Genomic DNA, 19,066 nt, shown 5'->3' with positions numbered 1-19,066 from the left:
TAACGGCTGAAAGGGGCGGGGCCACCGGCCGCCTCCTGCCGCGCTCCGAGGGGCGGGCGAGCGGGCGTCTGCGTCGGCAGAGCTGCTCCCCCTGACGGCCGGCCGTCTGCCGCCCCGCTGTCTCCGCGGCGGCGGGACTCCTCCGCCGCGGGCCGCACCGTCGCCCGCTGCCCTCCGATTGGCGCATGCGTGTCAGGCTCGTCACGAAGGCGGCGCTGGCCGTGCTAGGAATGCCGGCGAAGCGACAAACTCCCCAGCTCTCAAACGTGAGAAACGTCAGGGGAGCTGAACGGTTAGAAAAGGGCTTGTCGCCGCCTGGGGAGCCCTGCGTTTCGCGCCCCGTGGGACCTGCGGAGCTGTGTCACCGCCGAGACACAGACGCTGGGACGGGAATGGGTTCTGTAGGTTTGAGGCGTTGGTTTGGTGCGTGACGGGGTCTCGTCAGTGACGGGCCCTGTACTCCAGAGGGCAGCGTCGCCTCGCACTCTGGAGCTCTTTAAGCCTCCGCTCTTTACCTTTCCCTTCCCGGCGGCGGAGCTCTCTACTCCGAAGCAGCAGGGGTAGGTGACAGGTCTGGTAGACAAGGAGGACCCACCCTTCTCTCATACAGCTACATCCCCGCGACAGATGTTCCTGGGGGGGCTATCGATCCAAGTTAAATGAGGAGGACCCTGCTGCCACGTTCAGTTTGATGCAGCTCTCTGTCTTTTCCGACCTCAATTCCAGTCCTGAGTACTTGGCTTGCAGGAACTTCATTTTCAAGGCAGGCAGTATTAGCAGGGCGTGCCTACCTAGCCTTAGTAATTAATAAATTCAGCCTGCCCCCCCCCCCCCTTTTTCTCTTCAGTGGTCCCTGTCACTGATGGCTTGGCACATCTTTCCTAGCTATGGCTGGTAGCTCAAGACATTTTTCCCCCATGTGACAGTAGTTTGTCGCCTAGAGAGATGAACTTACCAACTACCTCCACAATTTGTCCATCAACTTGAATTTCTTCTGCTTGTGATGAGATCCTAGTTTTTAACTGAGGAACATGTTCATAACTGTGTGTTTTCTGATGAAAATTTTCAGATGTTATTCACACACCAGCTGTGAAGGGTGGGTATAATCCACATCACCCAGAGTGAAAACACCAGCCCGAAGCTTTACCAGTCTTTGCATGGGTGTGTGTCGATACAAAGTTATCTCATGGTTTAAGAGGTGCAGCTGGGATGCATCCCTACCTCTGCCTAGACCTTATATGATACCAAAAAATGGGTTCTCCAATTGTACCCTGATCCCGAACTTTCTCATGGATCTTGAATTAGACCCAAGGGGGTCTAGATAGGTGGATATAATAGTGCCTCATCAAGACTTCTGTGGGACATTGCAGTCGTCAGACTCAATGGCCACTTTGAGTCCGAAAAGGGGTGCTGTCAAAGGGAGATGGCATTTGCAATGACTCTCAGGTGAAGGACAGGGACCAAATGTCCACTGCAGGTCACTCTGCAGTGAATGTAATTCCTTGCAGCAGGACACAGCTTGGGTCTGAGGAGCTGGATCAGTTCTGATACATTACGAAGAGTTTTGTTGCACGAAAGCTGTACCAGGGATTGACTGACAGTTCACTTATGGGAATAAACAATCTAGGGGTGTTTACATATAAGCTACAAGTATCACAGGAAAAAAGGGGCAAGGAGATGAAAGAAAGCAAGCTCTGTAACATCAGAGATACGTTAAACAAAAAGGTGGTGGTACAAGACTTAAGGGACAGTTAGAGAAGCAGAAACAGTTGTTTATCATCTTTTTGATTCTTTAATACAAAAGGCTTCTGATACCTAGTTTGGCATGCATTACAGGGAAACAAGAGCTAGCAAAATTCACACAAGCTGTAAGCCAGTCACAAATTCTCAGCCCAAGTAGAATCCTTATTCACACACATACATATACGTGTGTGTGTGTGTGTGTGTGTATATGGGGGTGGGAGGGCTACAAAAACTGGAAAAAGCAAGATTTACAGACAGGTTTGTGCAGATGTTTGGGAGATTTGTATGCAATAAATACTGTTTCTGCAGGGTAACTTCAGAAATGTTTGTTTTGTGTGCATTCTGCTCACTTCTCACATGCTATATAAGCAAGTAAATGTACCCACCTTGCAGTTTGTATATAGAGGTGTGGTTTGGTTTTTCCCCTGCGATTAATGGTGTTCTGTGCATGCAGAACAAAGCAAAGAGGTTTGACACGACGGAAGGTGACTAGGTATCCTTTGTTTCTACCAAAGCAGTTGAAATAGAATGTCTTATGGGCTGTTTTTAAATAAAGGGAAAATCTTTCCATCACTACTATAAGCATTTTTTAAATAAAGTTACTGTTATATTCAGAAAACAGTTGGATTCCGTAGTCAACCCTGCTTCAGTTTAGTATCTCAGTATGAGGGATCAAGTACATTAACTTAGTTACTCTTACAAAAACAGTGTGTGACTTGGCACCCCAGAAAAGATGTACAATCAATTTTAGCACGCAGGTAATGATTTGCTCCAAGTACATTTCTTATCACTGCACACTACATGACATTAGAATTATTATTAAAATGTCTCTGTTAATTCTATATCTGATTTAACAGAGCCTACAAGGGCAGATAATTGGGAAAGCATCAGACTTTATTGTATGTTTTCATAGTGAAAGTTATTTTATAGTGAATAATTAATGCCTTAGGAAAGATAATACTGAGTTAAGAGCAAAGAATCAAAGGTAGCATGGTCTTGATTTGATAGGACAAATCCTATTGCAGATAACACTGTTGCCTGGAATCAGATAAAGATATCATACATTCACCAGGGGAAAAAAAGTGTGTTTTGGATTATCTCCATGTAGCTGAGCTTTTGCATAATTTTGTATTGTGGTAATGATTCACAGTTCGGAAAATGCTTTTTTCTTCCTTTATAAGGCTTTTTTCTGACAACACCATCAAGCATTACAGTGGTAGCATTTGTGTATACTTGTTGACTGAAGTGCTCCAAGGATAACAGTGTTTTAATAGTAACAATGTTATTGTTAAAGAAGCAAATTAATAAGTTAATTGAATCTGATTTTATTTACCTGTATATCTCCTTACAAACTAGAGGCCCACTTTTGAAGATGCTTTGAAGAAGAACTTCAAAGAAGTTAGTCTGCACTTTGTATTGAGATATGCATGCAAATAAAATCAGATTCTTCTTTCTGAAAACCCTATTCAGTTAACATGAGATGGCAAGTCAGTTCTAAAGGGTTCCAAGACAGTGATGAAAGCATCTAGTTTTTTAGCTTCTATAATTAATCTCAATGTATTTCACAGGGTGGTACCTTGTACTTATGGAAGCAGGACATTACTGTAGCATCACCTTCCGAAAAAGAGTGTAGTCTGTGACATACCTGTCCATATGAAGTAAAGTAATTATTTCTGGTTTACGACTAGCAGCATAACAAGGTGCGTGTGTATCTATCAGCCACCTAAATGTGCCAAACAGTGCAGCAAAGTTGAAATGATATATAAAGAAAATTAATTAACACTGGATTAATATAGATGTAGAATCATGTGGGTTAGGCATATGTGTGTGCTGCTTTACAGAATGATGACAGATATGCCCTCAAGAAATGTCACTGAAAATGTGTCAACATGTATACTTACATTGTGTCTCTCTCAATATATACACACACTACAATTTGGCCATCTAAGCGAAGGAATATAAGCATATATAAATATTTAGACTTCTATATTATTACTGATCAGTTTCCGTCTCTCTAACATGAATAGTCCATTGAAGTCAGCACTATTACACAGGAAAGCAAGTAGTTTAAAACATCCACCAGTATTATGTGTGTATCCAGTGTCAGCTTCCTGCAAAAAATCAATTCTTGGTTAGCTACCAAAACATTAAATATGTGACCTGCTTACAAACTAAACAAATCTTTAGCCAGAAAGTGGGTGTTGAATAAACCACCTCCTCAGGCCAGCAGCATGGTGATTCGGGCACCCACAACGCAGTAATGAAGGGAGGAAGGAGGGAGAACAGAAGAGACCTGCTGAATCACTTGGAAAGCAGAATCTTTTTGGTTACATGTAAGCCTGCCTCTGAAGTAGGATGGCTGCTCAAAGCTTTTCCCTTCAGTTTGCCCCAGTTTCCTACCATACACCAACCTCTTTAGCTCCTTGCTAATGTCCTCCTGGGACTTTCTTGGTCGGTTTTGTTCCAGCCTTCCTCACTTCTGGAGGTGTCTACTGTTGTCGTGCCCCAGTTCCTTCTCTTTGACTAAGTATATCTTCAGTTCTCCTCTCCAGCCTGGCTTTGGCCCCTTGCTCTTTATAGTCTCTCAAAGACTGAGATGATCTCCCTAGGGCCTAGGAGATCCCTAGGAATGAAAGCTGATTCTTCTTATCATGGGAGCTTTGATGAATTCCACCAACTATAAAGACAGCTCTGCTGGTCAGAGCAAAGGTCCATATAGCCCAGTGTCCTAATTCCAAAGCAGCCAGTTGCAGATACGTGCCAAAAACCTGGCAAACGTGATGCTGCCTCTGAGTACTTCCCAGTCTCCAGCAGGTTTGTGGTTCAGATGCAGTTGCTGTGCACACAGCAATGTTACGCAGCAGTCACCCCAAGAACTAGGCGTCTAGGGCCTGAATGGCCCCGGCCAGTCCCACCTGGGACCCCCCCCCCGCCCATGGGCCCAGGAGCCCCATTTCGTCTCAGCCCAGGGCTCTCAATCCCTGCCTAACCTAAGGGTCTCCAGCTCTCTCTTCAGCTCCTGGCTGGACCCCTGGGATGTATGCTGTGGTCTTGTCTCCAGAAAAAAAGCCACCCTGATTTCTTTATATGCCTGGAAAATTAATGTTGAAAGAATATTATTAACATGTCCACTAGTTAGTCGGGATTTCATATTCATGGTATCATGAAAATAATAGTTGTTGGAAAGCACCTCTTGAGGTCATAGCATCATGGGATACTTCAGGTTGGAAGGGACACCATGAGATCTCCAAGTCAAAGTAGGGTCAGCTGTGTGCTCAGACCAGGTTGCCCAGGGCTTTACCCAGCCTATCTTGAAAACCTTCAAGGATGAAGACTGCACATGCACAGATGTCCTGTGGCACGACCTCCTGCTCAGAGCAGGGCTACTGCCACATCAGGTCAGCTGTGGCTTTGTCTGGCCAGGCCTTGAAACCTTCAGGAATGGAGGTTCCACCACCCCTGCAGATAACTTGTTCCAGTACTGCGTTACAGTCCTAGTGAAGAAGTTTTTCCTTGCACAATTGTTAGTTATATAGAAGCACATGGTATTATTCTATATGGATTCAATAGACACAGAAGCTATTGTACAGTTACATTTGCCTTCCTCTAAATATTTGTAACATGCATTAAGATCCTCCAGAGAGAAAGCACTTTGGAGCTGTACATTAGTTGTTTTAATAACCCTGATGCTCCATCTGGAAAAGGAAAAAGTCTATCATTGGCTCTGCCAACACACTCAGTATGTAAGGTATAGTCCCAAACCTAATACAATTTCTCAGACTCTGTCAGGGATTTAAAACTAAGATTAGTCAGAAATGCATTGGTGGTTCACTAGTGTATAACGCATTCTCCATTACAATTATTGCAAAACGTTTTCCATGTTTTGAGATGCTGGCATGTTGTAAAAAGAGTAGGGTTTTCTCCAGGGTAAGGCTGTGGTCACTTAAAGGAAATGTGGAGGTAAAGCAGAGAGGGGAAAGACTTTTTGCACAGGATGGTTGCTAATCTCCATCTCTCACCATTGTCTTGCTTGGACAGTGCTTGTTCACATGTTAAAATACATTATAATCAAAAGATTCCACCAAACTTTTGCTAAATTTATCAAAACTAACCTTTCTCACAGGACTCAAATGACACATTGATAAGACTTGAGAAAAGGCTTGGATAATATGCCACCACTCCTTCAAATGCTTGCATGCATGTTAAGTAGTAGACTGTAGGGGTCGTCGTTCGGAAGATCTCGCGATGTCACGGAAAGTTAGAGGGTTAGTCGCAGCCTTGTGATGTACCTGTAACCCCACCTCCCCTTGTTAGTATAAAAGGAATTAACTGCGCAATAAAAGGGGGAAGTTGGCGCTCACACTGTGTGTGTTATCTGTCTCTTTCCCTGGTCCAGGCCGACCAGTGATCTAAGCGTGGCACCTTGATATGTAGCGAACGCTACAGTAGACAACAATGAATTTTGTATGTGCTTTTGAAATAAATCAAAATAAACCTTGGGCAAGTCTTTCATCCTTGGGCAGCCTGCTGAATTATTTCTGCAGGTACTCATTGAGCTACTCACTGTAAATGTAATGATGTTTACAATCATTCTAAGATTGGCAATATGATATTTACAGAATTCCATCAAGGTCAGCAAAACAGAACCCTTGTGAACCAAAGTGGGAAGTAAATTCAAGAAACAAGACCAGATCAGAAAACATGTGACAAAAGGCTTTTCTTCTGCACAGCTGGGGACGTATTAGTGCAGAGTATGGTTTCTGATGTATACTCTGGAAATAGTATGTGGAAAGGATTGTTGCATTTTATTTAACCTTAAATTTGTATCACCTGTTCTTGGCAGGCACCTGCTCTTTTCCCCTTTTAAATATTTAAATATTGAATAATGTTTATGATTAATTTAGTACAACAAGATAGAACATGCAGCTCATATCACAAAGAACCAAGGTGCATCTTTTGTTTTCTGTAGCCTCCTTTTTAAACTGTTCAGTAATTTATCACAAGAGGACAATAATGGAGTAAAACCTTGCAGAAAAAAAACGGTCTTAAGGTAGCAATTGAAATAAAGTACTTGCTCAGTAGTTCTAATAGTTTGGCTAAGTGCCTACAAAAATTGTTTTATTTTCTTTGCCAGTATTTACACTTAATGTCAATAGGAGAAACTACTATTCACATTCTTTCTATGAAATGCCACTGAACAGTATTGCTGGTACAGAGTAACCCAGGCATGTCAGGGAAGGTCCAGTAAATACAGTTTAACTTTTCAAAACAATTTCAGCCTCACCTCTAGTGTGCACAAACATGGGCTTGTGGACGTAATCACCTGCACACACCTCAGAATCTTCAGTCAAGGCCAAGAATCCCAATGGTGCGAAACTCTGTACAAAATCAGGGAGCAAATAAAGGCCATTCCTACCACAAATATCATACAACAGGTGGATACAAGACAAAAGAGGGAAAAGAAAAAAGGAAACAATTAGACTACCTGGATCTACGTGATCGACCATGGTTTAAGCACAGCAGCAACTTAATTTTTGTCAAAGGTTCTGTTGGCATCATGGGCAAGGATGAATTTGTAGCTTACAGGAAAGAATTTGTAAGTGAATTTTGTTGACGGATCCTCTGGCTTAAAAGAAAACCAGGCAAACTTATAATTTTCTTCTTGAGCCACACAATATAAAACTAACGTGAATATACTTTTTTTTTTAAAAATGGTAAACTCCATACACAAAATTATAGGCTTCATTTGGAAACTTCAATTCAGCTCAAGAAAATCCAATAATTTTTTCTAAGTGAGAAGATTTGTGAAGATTATGCCTGCAAAGAACTGTGAAGGCAAGCAGGTAGACTTCCTTTATTGAATGTGCTAAGAGCATGAAATACAGCTCTCATAATTACAGTTATAGAAATAAAGTTATATTCTAGAATTATATAGTTATATTCTAGAAATATAACTCAGATTGTTATCTTAATATCAAAGTAGGACAGTGATTTATTTGCAGTCTGCAATTTTTCCTGGTCAGATTTGTAGTTGGCCTCAAGTCACTTCTTCATGCTGCTTGGGAAATTTAATTCCCTTCCCCCTCTATAGCTTGGTGGCTTGGTATACATACAACTGCTATGGTGTTTTAAAAGCATCAGCTGACTATTTTTTTCCAGGCTAGAAGATATATTGCTGAGAAGTTCCACTGACTACATGTCTGTTCTCCCAAACAGACATCGGAAAGCATGTTTGTAATTTCAGACACTGTTTTGTTAGACATACACAAATGCAGAACTAAAAACAACCAAAAATCCATTCCTGAAAAAGAATAAATGTACACAGAAATATTTGTTCAGAAAACTGTTTCTAAGCAATGTATATGGTAAATGGTATACTAGAGTTTTCTTTTTAATATGATTTTACCTGTGTTTGTGTGCACCGGATTTGTGTAGAATAAAGAGGGCCGCTGTAGCAAAACATTTAAGGCTTAAATACATTATGGAATACAGCGGACATGCGAGTAGCGCTGTTTCAGTGAAGGCAATTGTACATAGCCTAATAGTTAATTATAGTATGGTACAGTAGATATTAGTGAGAATACTGTTTTAAGGTTTTCTTAACTTAATAGAATAACAGGTTTAAATGAGACCTCCTTATCAAAGTATATTTAAAAAAAAAAACAACTATAGGGAAAGCATAGTAAAAAGTTATAGACTCCAGTGGAAAATAACTGACTATATGCACTTACAAGTTTTGGTTGTGGATCACAGCTGTATTAGTATTCAAAACTGCAGTGATAACTGTCATTAAATACAAAGCACAGAAAAGTCAACACATTAACGAACCAAAATGGCATCATTGTGAGACTGTTTTTTGGGTTTTGCTGTTTGCTTCATTGGGTTGGGTTTTGGTTTTTTTTTTGGTTTTGGTTTTTTTTTTCCCCGTGTATGTGCAACCAGGGATTAAATTTGCAGACTTTTGGGAAGAGACCATAAGGGAGACTCCTGAAAGAGGCTTAAATACAGTCAGCATTTTTTGTCTTCTAAAGAAGCTATTCCCACTTTTAAGGAAAACTAAACAGAACTTTTTTAGCTGTATTTCACTATATTTAAAAGTTGATTCGTATGCTATTAAGCAAAGTGTTTATATGTTTTTTCTTGAACTAACTAAAAAATGATTTTGCTAGAAATGCTTAAAACTCGGCACATTCATAGTCCTCTAAGGAATGCATCCTCTGCCAACTCTGAAAACACTTGGAACAGAAAGAAGGTCTGAGTAAATCTTGCATACTGTGCTACATTTTTTTTTACTGATTTATGAACAAGACGCTGATGCTTAGCTTGTACAGTTTGTCTGATCTAGGCAATGAAATAAACACAGCTGCATTTATGACAGTGATTACATAATCACATACTTGGTACCCACAAACTTCTGGGAATATGCAGAAAGCAGTATGTGCTAAAAATCCTGATTCTCTTTACTTTCCCTAATATCACTCTCAATTTATTTTAAATTTAATAAAAGGTTTTGTTTGTATAAGTTAGAAATTTTAATAGTAATGTTTCTGCAACACCAGTAATTCAGATCACTTACACTGTTGTAAAGCAGTGGTACTACCACTGCACATGTCATAGAAAATAAAACCAGGCCAGCCGTCACAGGTATTGCTTTGAGTTTCCTAATTTGGAGGTGTATAGATCCTCATGTAGTGTAAACTTTACTATTCAGTGTAATTTTTAGATAACCATAAAATAGCTTTTCCCTTACTGTCAGTCTTCCAAATTATTATATTGGAATTTGAAAATATTTTATTAGCAATATGCCAGTCTCTGAGACTGACTGGGTATATAAACAGAAACACTGAGCTTTGCAGCATGAACACATTGGATCTCATCCCAGCCAATCATCATGTAGATGAGATTATGCAGAGGAACATAAACAAGGCAGCCAGAGACCTTTAATGATCTACCACAGTGGGAGATTCTTCTCAAATGAGTATTTTTAAAAGTCAGCTTAAAGCCAAAATAATTTTTTCTGGCATCCTATAAATATCCACAACATGGATAGTATACTAAATATATTTCGGAAATATTTTGTATTTTTTTTAAATCTGAAAATTTCGAGACGTATCCAAAACCCCTAAAACAGTGGGGAGGTGAGTTCAGGCAGTGGTGGAGTCTGTTGCAGATTGCTGCACACAGCCCCGCTACAATTTTGGCAGCGACTGGTTCATCCATGGTGGAGACCACAGTGACAAACCATGCTCACTTGCAAGAAAGAGAATGGGGAAATCTGCGTTGGTTGATAGATGGTATATCATGCCCCACATTTCTTTCAGTGACCAAAGCCTGTATTTTACTTATGAGGCAGGAGCTGCTGCAACGTATCAAAAATCATTTGTGGCTGAGTGGCGTACCATCCATCTGTGTTCATCAGCTGAAACAGGGTGGCATATTTTTTAAAAAAGTGTTATAGTTTAAACAAGTACTTTGCTGTAGCTGTAGTGCCTGATGGTGGGAAGCTAATACCTAAGGAGAAGTTGAGTTCTGCTTTAGTGACCGGCACAGTCTGCATGTTTGGGAAGCAATTTGAGAGGCTCCTGTCTGTTGGATGTATTGTTTGCCCTGAGTCTTGAGGCATTCATTTGAGAAGATAATCAGCCTTGTTAAAAGAATACAATTTCAAGTCTTGACTGAATTGTTTTCCAAACTGTTTTAATTTTTTTTTGTTACAATATTTAGTTAATGAATCAAAATGTAAACTGTGTAATTACTTTAAAGGAGACCACATATAACACAATTAGAGAAGACATAAATATGGTCAGTGTCTTAGATAGATAAAAATTTCATATGGAATTTACAAAAGCTTTCAACACAAACTATTCTCATCAAAGCTAGGGACAGCAACAAAAGACTTTGCTCAGCATATATGAAACCTCCATATGTTGAGTCTGATTTTTAGCTGGTAATTCCTCCAGCATTTTTTTTTCCAGATGAAGGTTTTATTTTACAAATGATGACACCCATATTCTTGTCCTACAGTCACTTGCTGTATGCATACCTGTAGCTGCGTAACTCAGTAATAATGAATAAATATACACGACTTAGATTAGATTTATATTAGATACAAGGAAGAACTTTTTCATGATAAGGGTGGTGAGACACTGGAACAGGTTGCCCGGGGAAGTTGTGGATGCCTCATCCCTGGAAGTGTTCCAGGTCAGACTGGATGGGGCTTTGAGTGACCTGATCTAGTGAGAGATGTCCCTGCCCATGGCAGGGAGGTTGGACTAGATGATCTTTAAAGGTCCCTTCCAGCCTAAACCATTCTGTGATTCTATGATATTTAGATGGCTGAAGTCCTTGTGAAGTGGAAACCAAAACACTTTGTCAATTAGAAGAAGAATATATCAGAAGGTTTTTTTGCCACAGAGGAAGCAGAAGTGAGGCATGCACTTTGTTAAAAGACACAGAAACGCCTTAGCCAAATGAAGAAAATTGGTATGGCAGCTGCAGGAGTAGTATTATTGATCCATTGAGGTAATTTCTCAGCAACTTGGTTTCTCTATGGGGAGAGACATCTTGGGGTTGTTTCCACTTTCCAAGAACTGGAGTCCTAAAGGTGGGCTGTCTCTCAGTCCCACAGTGCCATTGTGACTGGCAGTCTTCTCTTTGCACTGTAGTCCACTGAACACAAGGACCAAAAGCCTCTGACGATCACTATGTGCTTTGAGCTCTGAGGGGGCTGTAATGCTATAGTCATGTTTTCATAGGCTCTATGATCTCTTGCATGTGTTTCTATTCACAGCCTAGATTTTACCCCACTGTTCTGCTCCCTTGAGAATGATCCAACATACTGCTGTGTCTTAAAGTGCTGAGAGCACATTTCCTGCAATTTCTTCACAACACATCAGCTGCCTCATTTTATGCAGCACAGCTGCAGTGGCTCTACACTGAGGACCATAGATGCTTGCAGAGCAAGCTACAGACCATGCATCTGTAAGCAGGAATGGAAGGAGGAAAGCAGGGGTGGAAGAGCTCCTCTTTTAGTGGCAAAGAGCTGTTACGCCTGGTTGGTGTGTTGTTGAATCATATCCTTAGGCCATCACAACTACCACTTCCCCCATGGTGTCATTCCTACTGCAGTTAGCTTTGTTCCATTGCACCATTGCTAGCATGGCTTTTTATCCAAAGACAACTGCATAAGGATAGAAAAATGAGAAAAGGTTTGAGAGATTTTAAGCTGGCAGTACACAGTGCGCTAGCTCTTGCACTTGTGTAGATATGCAGAGCTCTGTAGTTCTGAAAAGCTAAAGGACCAGCTAGCAGAACAACCCAGACTCAAAGAATAAGTTTTAGCTCAATGTTAGGACAGAGAAAAGAGAGCAGGGACAGAAAAATCACTGGGACTGGTGCAGCAAACCACTAACCTTTAAGATAGTGCTCAAGAAAATACTAAACTCATCTACTGTGAAAGTGTGGATACATCTGCTAAGTACTTTGAATAACAGGGATGAAGGTGTTTGAGTTACACTGCTGCCTTTGTTTAATGGTGAGGAAAATGAGCAAAAATATTACAGAATGAAATAGAAAAGGGAGCTCAGCTCCAGGCTTCAAGCAAGTGCATGATGCAGGGATAATGCAGAGAAGGTGAGCTTGCGGCTGACGGCAGTTGGAAACAGTGAATATCCAGGGAGACAGGACTTTGTAAGTAACCTGTGTCAGAGAAGCACCTGTCATCAACGGAGAAGTTCTGCTATTAGTTCTAAAAGAATATCCACAAGATTCCATTTCTGGGCAAGGAGGGAGTCTTTTGGGCCATGCTGGGTACGAATTCCAGTATACAAAAATGCCAGTCCCTGGCATCAGTAAGCTGGAAGAAAAGTGATGATTGGAAGTTCTGTGGCATCATCAGGCAAAGGTGATCTTCAGTCTAACATAGTGGCGTGTATATTTAAAGAAACACAGCAAACCAGCTATCATTTTTTTCTGTGGTAATTAATTTGATCATTTGATAATATTTATATGAAGCACAAAAAGTATGCAGTCATGAGGGACTGACCACAGAAAAAATGGGCAAAATTCTGGTACCATCTAACTTTTCTGCCTATCTTATGCATGTTTCTTTGAAAAAGGTTTTCTGTTGAAGACAGAAATGAAATGTATGATGATTAAAAGAGCCCAGTGGCCCAACAAGACTGGGAGCATCCACATAGTTTTGGTTAACCAGGAAAGAATAAAATGTCAGAAAACATCCTTCTCTTGTAGAATTGCCTCTATTTTAAGCCTACACCAAACTTCTACAGCTCAACAGCCAAAGTAACTCAAAAATACAGAAGCTGAGTCTGTGCCCAGAACATTGAGCTTGCCTTCTCAATTACAAACCAGAGCTCATTAGTGCTGCTCTGGGAGCAATCCAGAAATGCCCTCCTCAGTCCCTCCAAGTTGTACTGTTGTTTATTTCTGTGTATCAACTTGGTTGGGCTTTGCTAGCCTACACAGGCATATAGCTTGTATCTGTGGGCTAAGCTACAATGGATGAGCCTGGTGATTCCAGCTGACCACATCTAAACTACCCTTTTGGAACGTAACTACAATTTCAGGAAGAGCTGTCTGATGTTTCATGGTTGGCCACATGGCTCTTGTACTAATGCTTGCCATTTGCTTCTAAGAGCCCAAAAGGACTGCAGTAGCAAGCCGAAGGAAGAGCAGCATTCATTCTGCAATAGGTGATGAGTAACTACCACAAGACTTGTCTCCTGTTTCTTGAAATAGAACATGAAAGTTAATTTGGTAATTTAACTTGAGGCTTAAAATGGTGAAGGAAGAAAGCTGCAATTCAGACGTAATGAACTCTCCAGTGAACTTCGAACTTTCATTAAAAGTGAAATCAATATTGACTTGAAACATTTAGTAAAGTCTCTACTGTCCTTTTGTCTGTCTTCCTCCTTTGCATCTTGGTTTTCTAGGCTCTGTTCCACTTCTCAGAGGATCTCCGACTCCTGACTGAGGGCATTTGCAGGTGTGAGACCCAGAACGTCAGGTCACAGCTCTGCCAGGCTTAGCTGCACAAGTGAGAGCGACTGCTGCCCACTGAGCTCGCAGACCTCCTTCTCCAGCGGACGCAGCTAAATGGAAAGCAGCCCCTCGCTCCCACCACTTGCGTACCACAACTGCCGCAGACTGCGTTGACATGGACGTGCAGGGCTGTGAGCCGCAGGGGAGGCTCACCCAAGGGCAGCGGCCCGCCGGACAGTGGGGAGAAGCACCGGGGCCATCCCCGTTCCTTTCCAGCATGATGAATACCTTAAATCTCTGGCTGAGTAAGTATCTAGGCTCCGTTTCCCTTCCTACGTCCCTTCCTTTTGCACAGGAAGAAACAAGCTCTGAGACTGTCCTTTACTGATTTCAGTTAACCGATGTTCACATTTCAGTCACTCAATATTTACGTTTTTTTCACGCCTGTTTTTTTCTGAGTATTCCATATAGTAACAGCCCATTCCAGAAAAACCAGACCCAAGTAAATTAATGAGAAAAAAAGTATTGTTCTGGCATAAACATGTGCACTTTGAATGTTTCAAGAACGTCAGTGCATTTAAAATTCAGATTTATTTCTTCACTTGGTTTAACTGTCAGTCCTAAAAAGACCTTATTTTTGATGAGACATTTTTCCCGCCAGAAATATTCAAGCTGTCACAGTAGTTCATTTTACAGTTTGCAAACATAGGAACCAGTGAAATAGGTAAAGTAGGCTTCACTGGCAGTGAAATTCCACTCACTCACAGTAGCTGAGGCTCTTTACTGCATTTAAGTGTTGCCTAAAGATTTGATTTCTTGTTATTATTCTCCCTGCACTCATATCTGTTTTAAATACTTTTTCCTGCTTACAGATAAGAACATGCAAGAATATTTGCAATATCAGGATTTGACCTGAATTTTCAGAAAGGATATTAGACTGGTAAATGTATCTTTTTTAAACTACCTATTACTAAAACTTCAAAATAAGAATGAGTAATTTCCAATCAAACAAACTTGCTCATGGTCTGATGATATCTGACCAGGCAGATATGTTGCTGTGGGTTCTTTTCAGCTGACACCTGAACCAAGCTCTTCGCTTGTTTTCTTCCTACTGTGTTTTATATTTAAGTCCACCTCATACTTGGTTTCCCGATCATACTCCTATAATTTAAACAAAACATACAAAGATACACTCCCCTCAATTCAAACATGCCAGCGAACAGTCCATAGTTTTTATCAAACAACTATCCCAAACAAACACGTCTAAGAACTAATGAAGACATTATGTCCCAAAACAAAACCAGAAGAATTCAATATGAGAATGACTGCTTTCCATCCTCTGTTAATCAATCCTGACAGCTTCCCCGTTGCAAGACTATTGCTTAGGATTCCTTATGTGCTTAAACCCCTGATTAAACACCATTTTGCCTGTTTGCACCATGTTCTTCTCATCAGTTTCTACAAATATTGCACATATGCACTCAGTGGTACTGTCTGTAACAGAACATCAGCGGGAGCATTCCAAGTTGCAAAGTTATCCATTGGAAACCTGTTCGGACCGAGGTCTGAAGAAAGGTAGTTTTGCTCTTTATTTTTTTAAAACTAGATTGCATTGCTTTTTTCTTTTCTTCCTCCCCACCCCCCCTCCGAAAACTTGAAGATGAAAGACTTTTCTTGATTAATGAACGAGAAGAATTAGTGACTTGCCATTTTTGCATATGAGTGTCACCCCAAATGTGTTTCCTGTGGATCTTAACTCTTGTGCATGCTACTGAGCCTTTGGTTTGTGTTCCACTATCTGCGGCCTTGCCTCCAAACTCCTCCATGCACTAAGGAGCTTCCGAAACACTACTGGTGGAATAGTTTTCTTCAGGTTTCCCTGAAGTAACCAAGGCTAAAACTGCATATGAGAATTACTACGATGCAGAATATTTTGTCATAAATTATGCGTCCTCAAGATGCTAATGGAAGGGCAGAGCGGATCCGTCCTTGGATCCTTCCTTCTCCAGCTGATTCCCCTTCTTTCATCACACAGCCTCACCAGTGGCAGCTGCGGAGGGAAGCGGAGCAGGCCGTGGGGCAGGACGGGACCATACAACCGCGTCTCCCCAGGGCCCTCTTCCACAAGAGGAGAGGGATTGGGTTCCTCTCTTTATCATTCAGCAGGAGCCAGAGCCAGTAGGGCATTGTCCAATTAAAATTAAGTAGCAGCTGTTGACAGTTGCTAGTAGCCTAAATTGGTTCTGTGGGGAATAGCCCATTAGAGCAGTCGCCTCGATAGAGAGCTGACCGCGTCTTACACGGTCAGAGTGCGGGGGCTTCCCAGGGTCGAACCTGCCTTCGGTCCGTACCAGAATTAGGTGCTGCGGCACTCGGTGTCGCCCTGCCCGCTTCAGACTTTGCTTGTCCTACCTCAGCGTCAATCTCTCTTACTAAAAATTAACCGCACGCAACAGTCGGAGCCCCGCTCGCACGGCCACTCGCGTTTCCCAGGCAGGCTCTTCTTCTTCCCCTGCCTTTGAGCAGCAGCCCCGGCCCGACCTGCGGCGCGGCAGGGAAGGAGCCTGAGGCCAGACCTGCCCCACCGCTCGCTTGGCCCCTTTCGCCGGGCAGGAGGCGGCAGCGGGGCCGGAGGGGGCTGGCGTCCCCCCGGGGAGCCCGGCTGGCCCGGGCCGGCGGCGGCTCCCTCGGCTGTTAGCTGGCCGGGAAGGGTGAGGCTCTGGCAGAGGCTCCAGTTCGGGGAGCCACAGGTAGGCGGCGGCCTCTTTTTCTTTTCCCAGGTTCGTGGAGGCTTTTTTAAAATTTTTTTTATTTTTTATTTTTTTTTTTTTAATTCCCTCCCCTCTCTCCTCCTCTCTTCCCAGCTCTCGCTTTCCGGGTTGGGAGTTTGGTGCGTTCAGAAAAGTGCCTGCAACGGCGCGGGGTTGCCCAGGTGGGGCTGCTCCGGGCTTTTCTCTTCCGTCCTCCGCCTCCCGCCCCTCCCCTCCGGCTGGCTTTCCTCCTTTGTGGCCGCATCCAGGGCGCTTCAGCCCCCCTCCCACGCTTCCTCCCCAGTCTCCGCTTCGGGGAGAGCAACCCGCGCTCTTTCCTGTCTCCCGGCCGCAGGGCAGCGCCGCGCCGCCCCGGGCTCTCCCCGCGCCCGCCGTGCTGCGGCGGCGGCCCCGCTCCGCTCCCCTCCCCTCCGGTCCCGTCCAGTCCCTCCCCTTTCTCTCCCTCCCTCCTCCGGGGGCCGCTCCCGCACATGGGCGCCGCGCGGGGCTCCCCCTCCGCCGAGGCGGCGGCGGCGGCAGTGGCGGCTCCCCCCCGGCCCCGGAGCGCGTAGCGCGGCCGCCTTCCCGCCCCGATTCATTTGTTGTTGTTCTCCCTCCCTCCCTCCGTCTCTCTCCCCCTCTCCCGCTCCTCTCTCTGAACTTTTGTCACCGCGGCGCTGCGCGGATGAAGACTTTTTGCGCGGGGGACGCCTAGCTTCTCTCCCCCCCCCCCCTCCCGCCACCGTGCCCTGCGCTGCCCTCCTTCCCCCGGCCGCGATGCCGTTCCCCCTGCGGACCCTGGAGCCGCTGAAGCTGTGCAGGTTGGAGGAGGCCGGCGGGGACGGCGCGGAGCGGGGCGGCCCGGTGCCGGGGGACCACGGCGGGGCGGAGGGGGGCGGCGGGCGCCGCCGCGGCGCGGTGCCGCTCTTCGGGGCGCTGGAGCAGGTCAGCTCGTACGCGCTGGTGTCGCTGCTGATGCAGCTCTCCGACCTCTCCCGCTGTGCCGGCGACATCTTCGGCGGGATCCTCAGCGAGGCGGACTCCCTCTGCCACCGCAACGCCCGGCTCCAGCGCCGCCTCGGCGCCCTGGAGGGGCTCCTCGCCCGCCTCGACCACCGCAAAGTCAAGATCCGTGAGTGAGACCCTTCCCGCCGGCCCGGGACGGCGGCGGGTGGCGGGGCGGCTCGGGGAGAGGAGGGGGCGCGGAGGGGGAGAGAGGGACGGGGACGGGGACCGGCAGCGGGACCGGGACCGGCCGGGGGGCGCCCGCCCGCTGGCGGGGCGGTTTGCGCGGCGGGCTGTGCTTCGTTTAGTTATTTGCTTTTGGGGGGAAAAAAAAAAAGGAAAAGCAAGAGGCGAAACTTAAGCATCCCCCTCTCGTCCTTGCCGTGTTCAGGTGGCGGCGGCCGCCCCCGGCCTCCCGCCGCGGGTCCGCCCGGGTCCCCGCCGGCTGCACCCCCCCCGGCCCCGGGCTTCGTCCCGGCGGCTCCGTCGCTGGCTGCCACCCGGGCAGGGAGGTGTCAGCGTGCGGGGCCGGTGGGTGCCGGTGTTTTGCCAGTCCAGTGCCTTCCGTCTGGCAGCGGTCTAATTCACCGGGGAGAGAGCGGGTGTCCGCAGCGAGGGCGGCGGGCTGACCCGGGGGCGGCGGGGAGCCGGCTGGCTGTCAGCACCTCCAGCGCGGGGGGACCTTGGCTGGGAGAGAGGGCGGTCATCCTTGGGGGGGGCAGGGCTGGGTGGGCTTGTTCTTATGTTTCTGCCGGGTTTGCGCTGGAGTTCGGGCCAGCCGGGCTCCTGACAGTTCAGCCCACATGCCCCATTAATTCTTCTGTGTGTGCACGGGAGGACCTCAGTAAATAGAAGCCTGGATGTACTTTGCGGCTGGTTTTGTACCCCTCTCAGTTCTCCTGCGCTTCTGTTCTGTGTGCAGAGCTGATCCCAAGTTTGTATTTTCAACTTGATAAGGAGCACAAGCGGCAAGATCCAGATTCAGCCTTGGGACTCCCAAGTAGTGGCAGTATGGGGAGGTTCTTGTTAAGTTTCTTTCCGAGCCTGTAAAGTGGCCCTCAGAAGCGACTAATTGTACAGCTACACAGAGCTACAGGAGAAGTTTTTTTCTGAGCTTGGTCCAACTTTGGAGAAAGGATCGCGTAAAAACTGTACCAGCTATGCGGAGGAGTTGCGTTTGTGTGCGTCCTAGCTCCCCACAGACTCAGTGAAAGACGACTTGCAACATCAGCTGAGCTTTCTCAGTGTGTTGGAAACATTCAGGAATCCAAAGAACTGTGTTGCAACTTCTGCGGCAGCTGTATGGGGTATAAGCCTAGCTTAAATACGATCGCTGCTCGGAGACCACCGGTAGTTTTCTTTTAAATGGGAGTAGAAAGGCTGCTTTGCATATGGCATACTTAGGAACAAAGTTGATAAGGAAGGCCTTTCACACATAAGATTCAAAGAGTATGAACCCTGTATGGGTAACTTACCTATTTCATCGCGTAATTATTCCTTATCGTATACTTCAGTATACGGTTCCTCCAAAGGAGGAAACCATCACCACCCTTACCAAAAGGCTATTT

The 19,066-nt window shown here is 45.0% G+C and overlaps 1 protein-coding gene across 4 annotated transcripts in view; it reads left to right on the top strand.

Annotated features, from left to right (window-relative positions):
* The first annotated feature begins 17,270 nt into the window (after window positions 1-17,270).
* The window catches only part of NHSL1 (NHS like 1), a 189,905-nt gene continuing 188,109 nt past the window's right edge, over window positions 17,271-19,066 (top strand). For all 4 annotated transcript variants that reach the window (XM_075035821.1, XM_075035820.1, XM_075035819.1 and 1 more), the window contains exon 1: window positions 17,271-17,625. In XM_075035821.1, the coding sequence (XP_074891922.1) occupies window positions 17,271-17,625 (355 nt within the window). The remainder of the gene's footprint in view (window positions 17,626-19,066) is intronic.

The sequence above is a fragment of the Buteo buteo genome, chromosome 9 (genome assembly GCF_964188355.1).
Source record: "Buteo buteo chromosome 9, bButBut1.hap1.1, whole genome shotgun sequence".
Taxonomy (NCBI): domain Eukaryota; kingdom Metazoa; phylum Chordata; class Aves; order Accipitriformes; family Accipitridae; genus Buteo; species Buteo buteo.
Note: the sequence above shows the minus strand (reverse complement) of the source record. Positions and strands in the feature narration are given on the sequence as shown.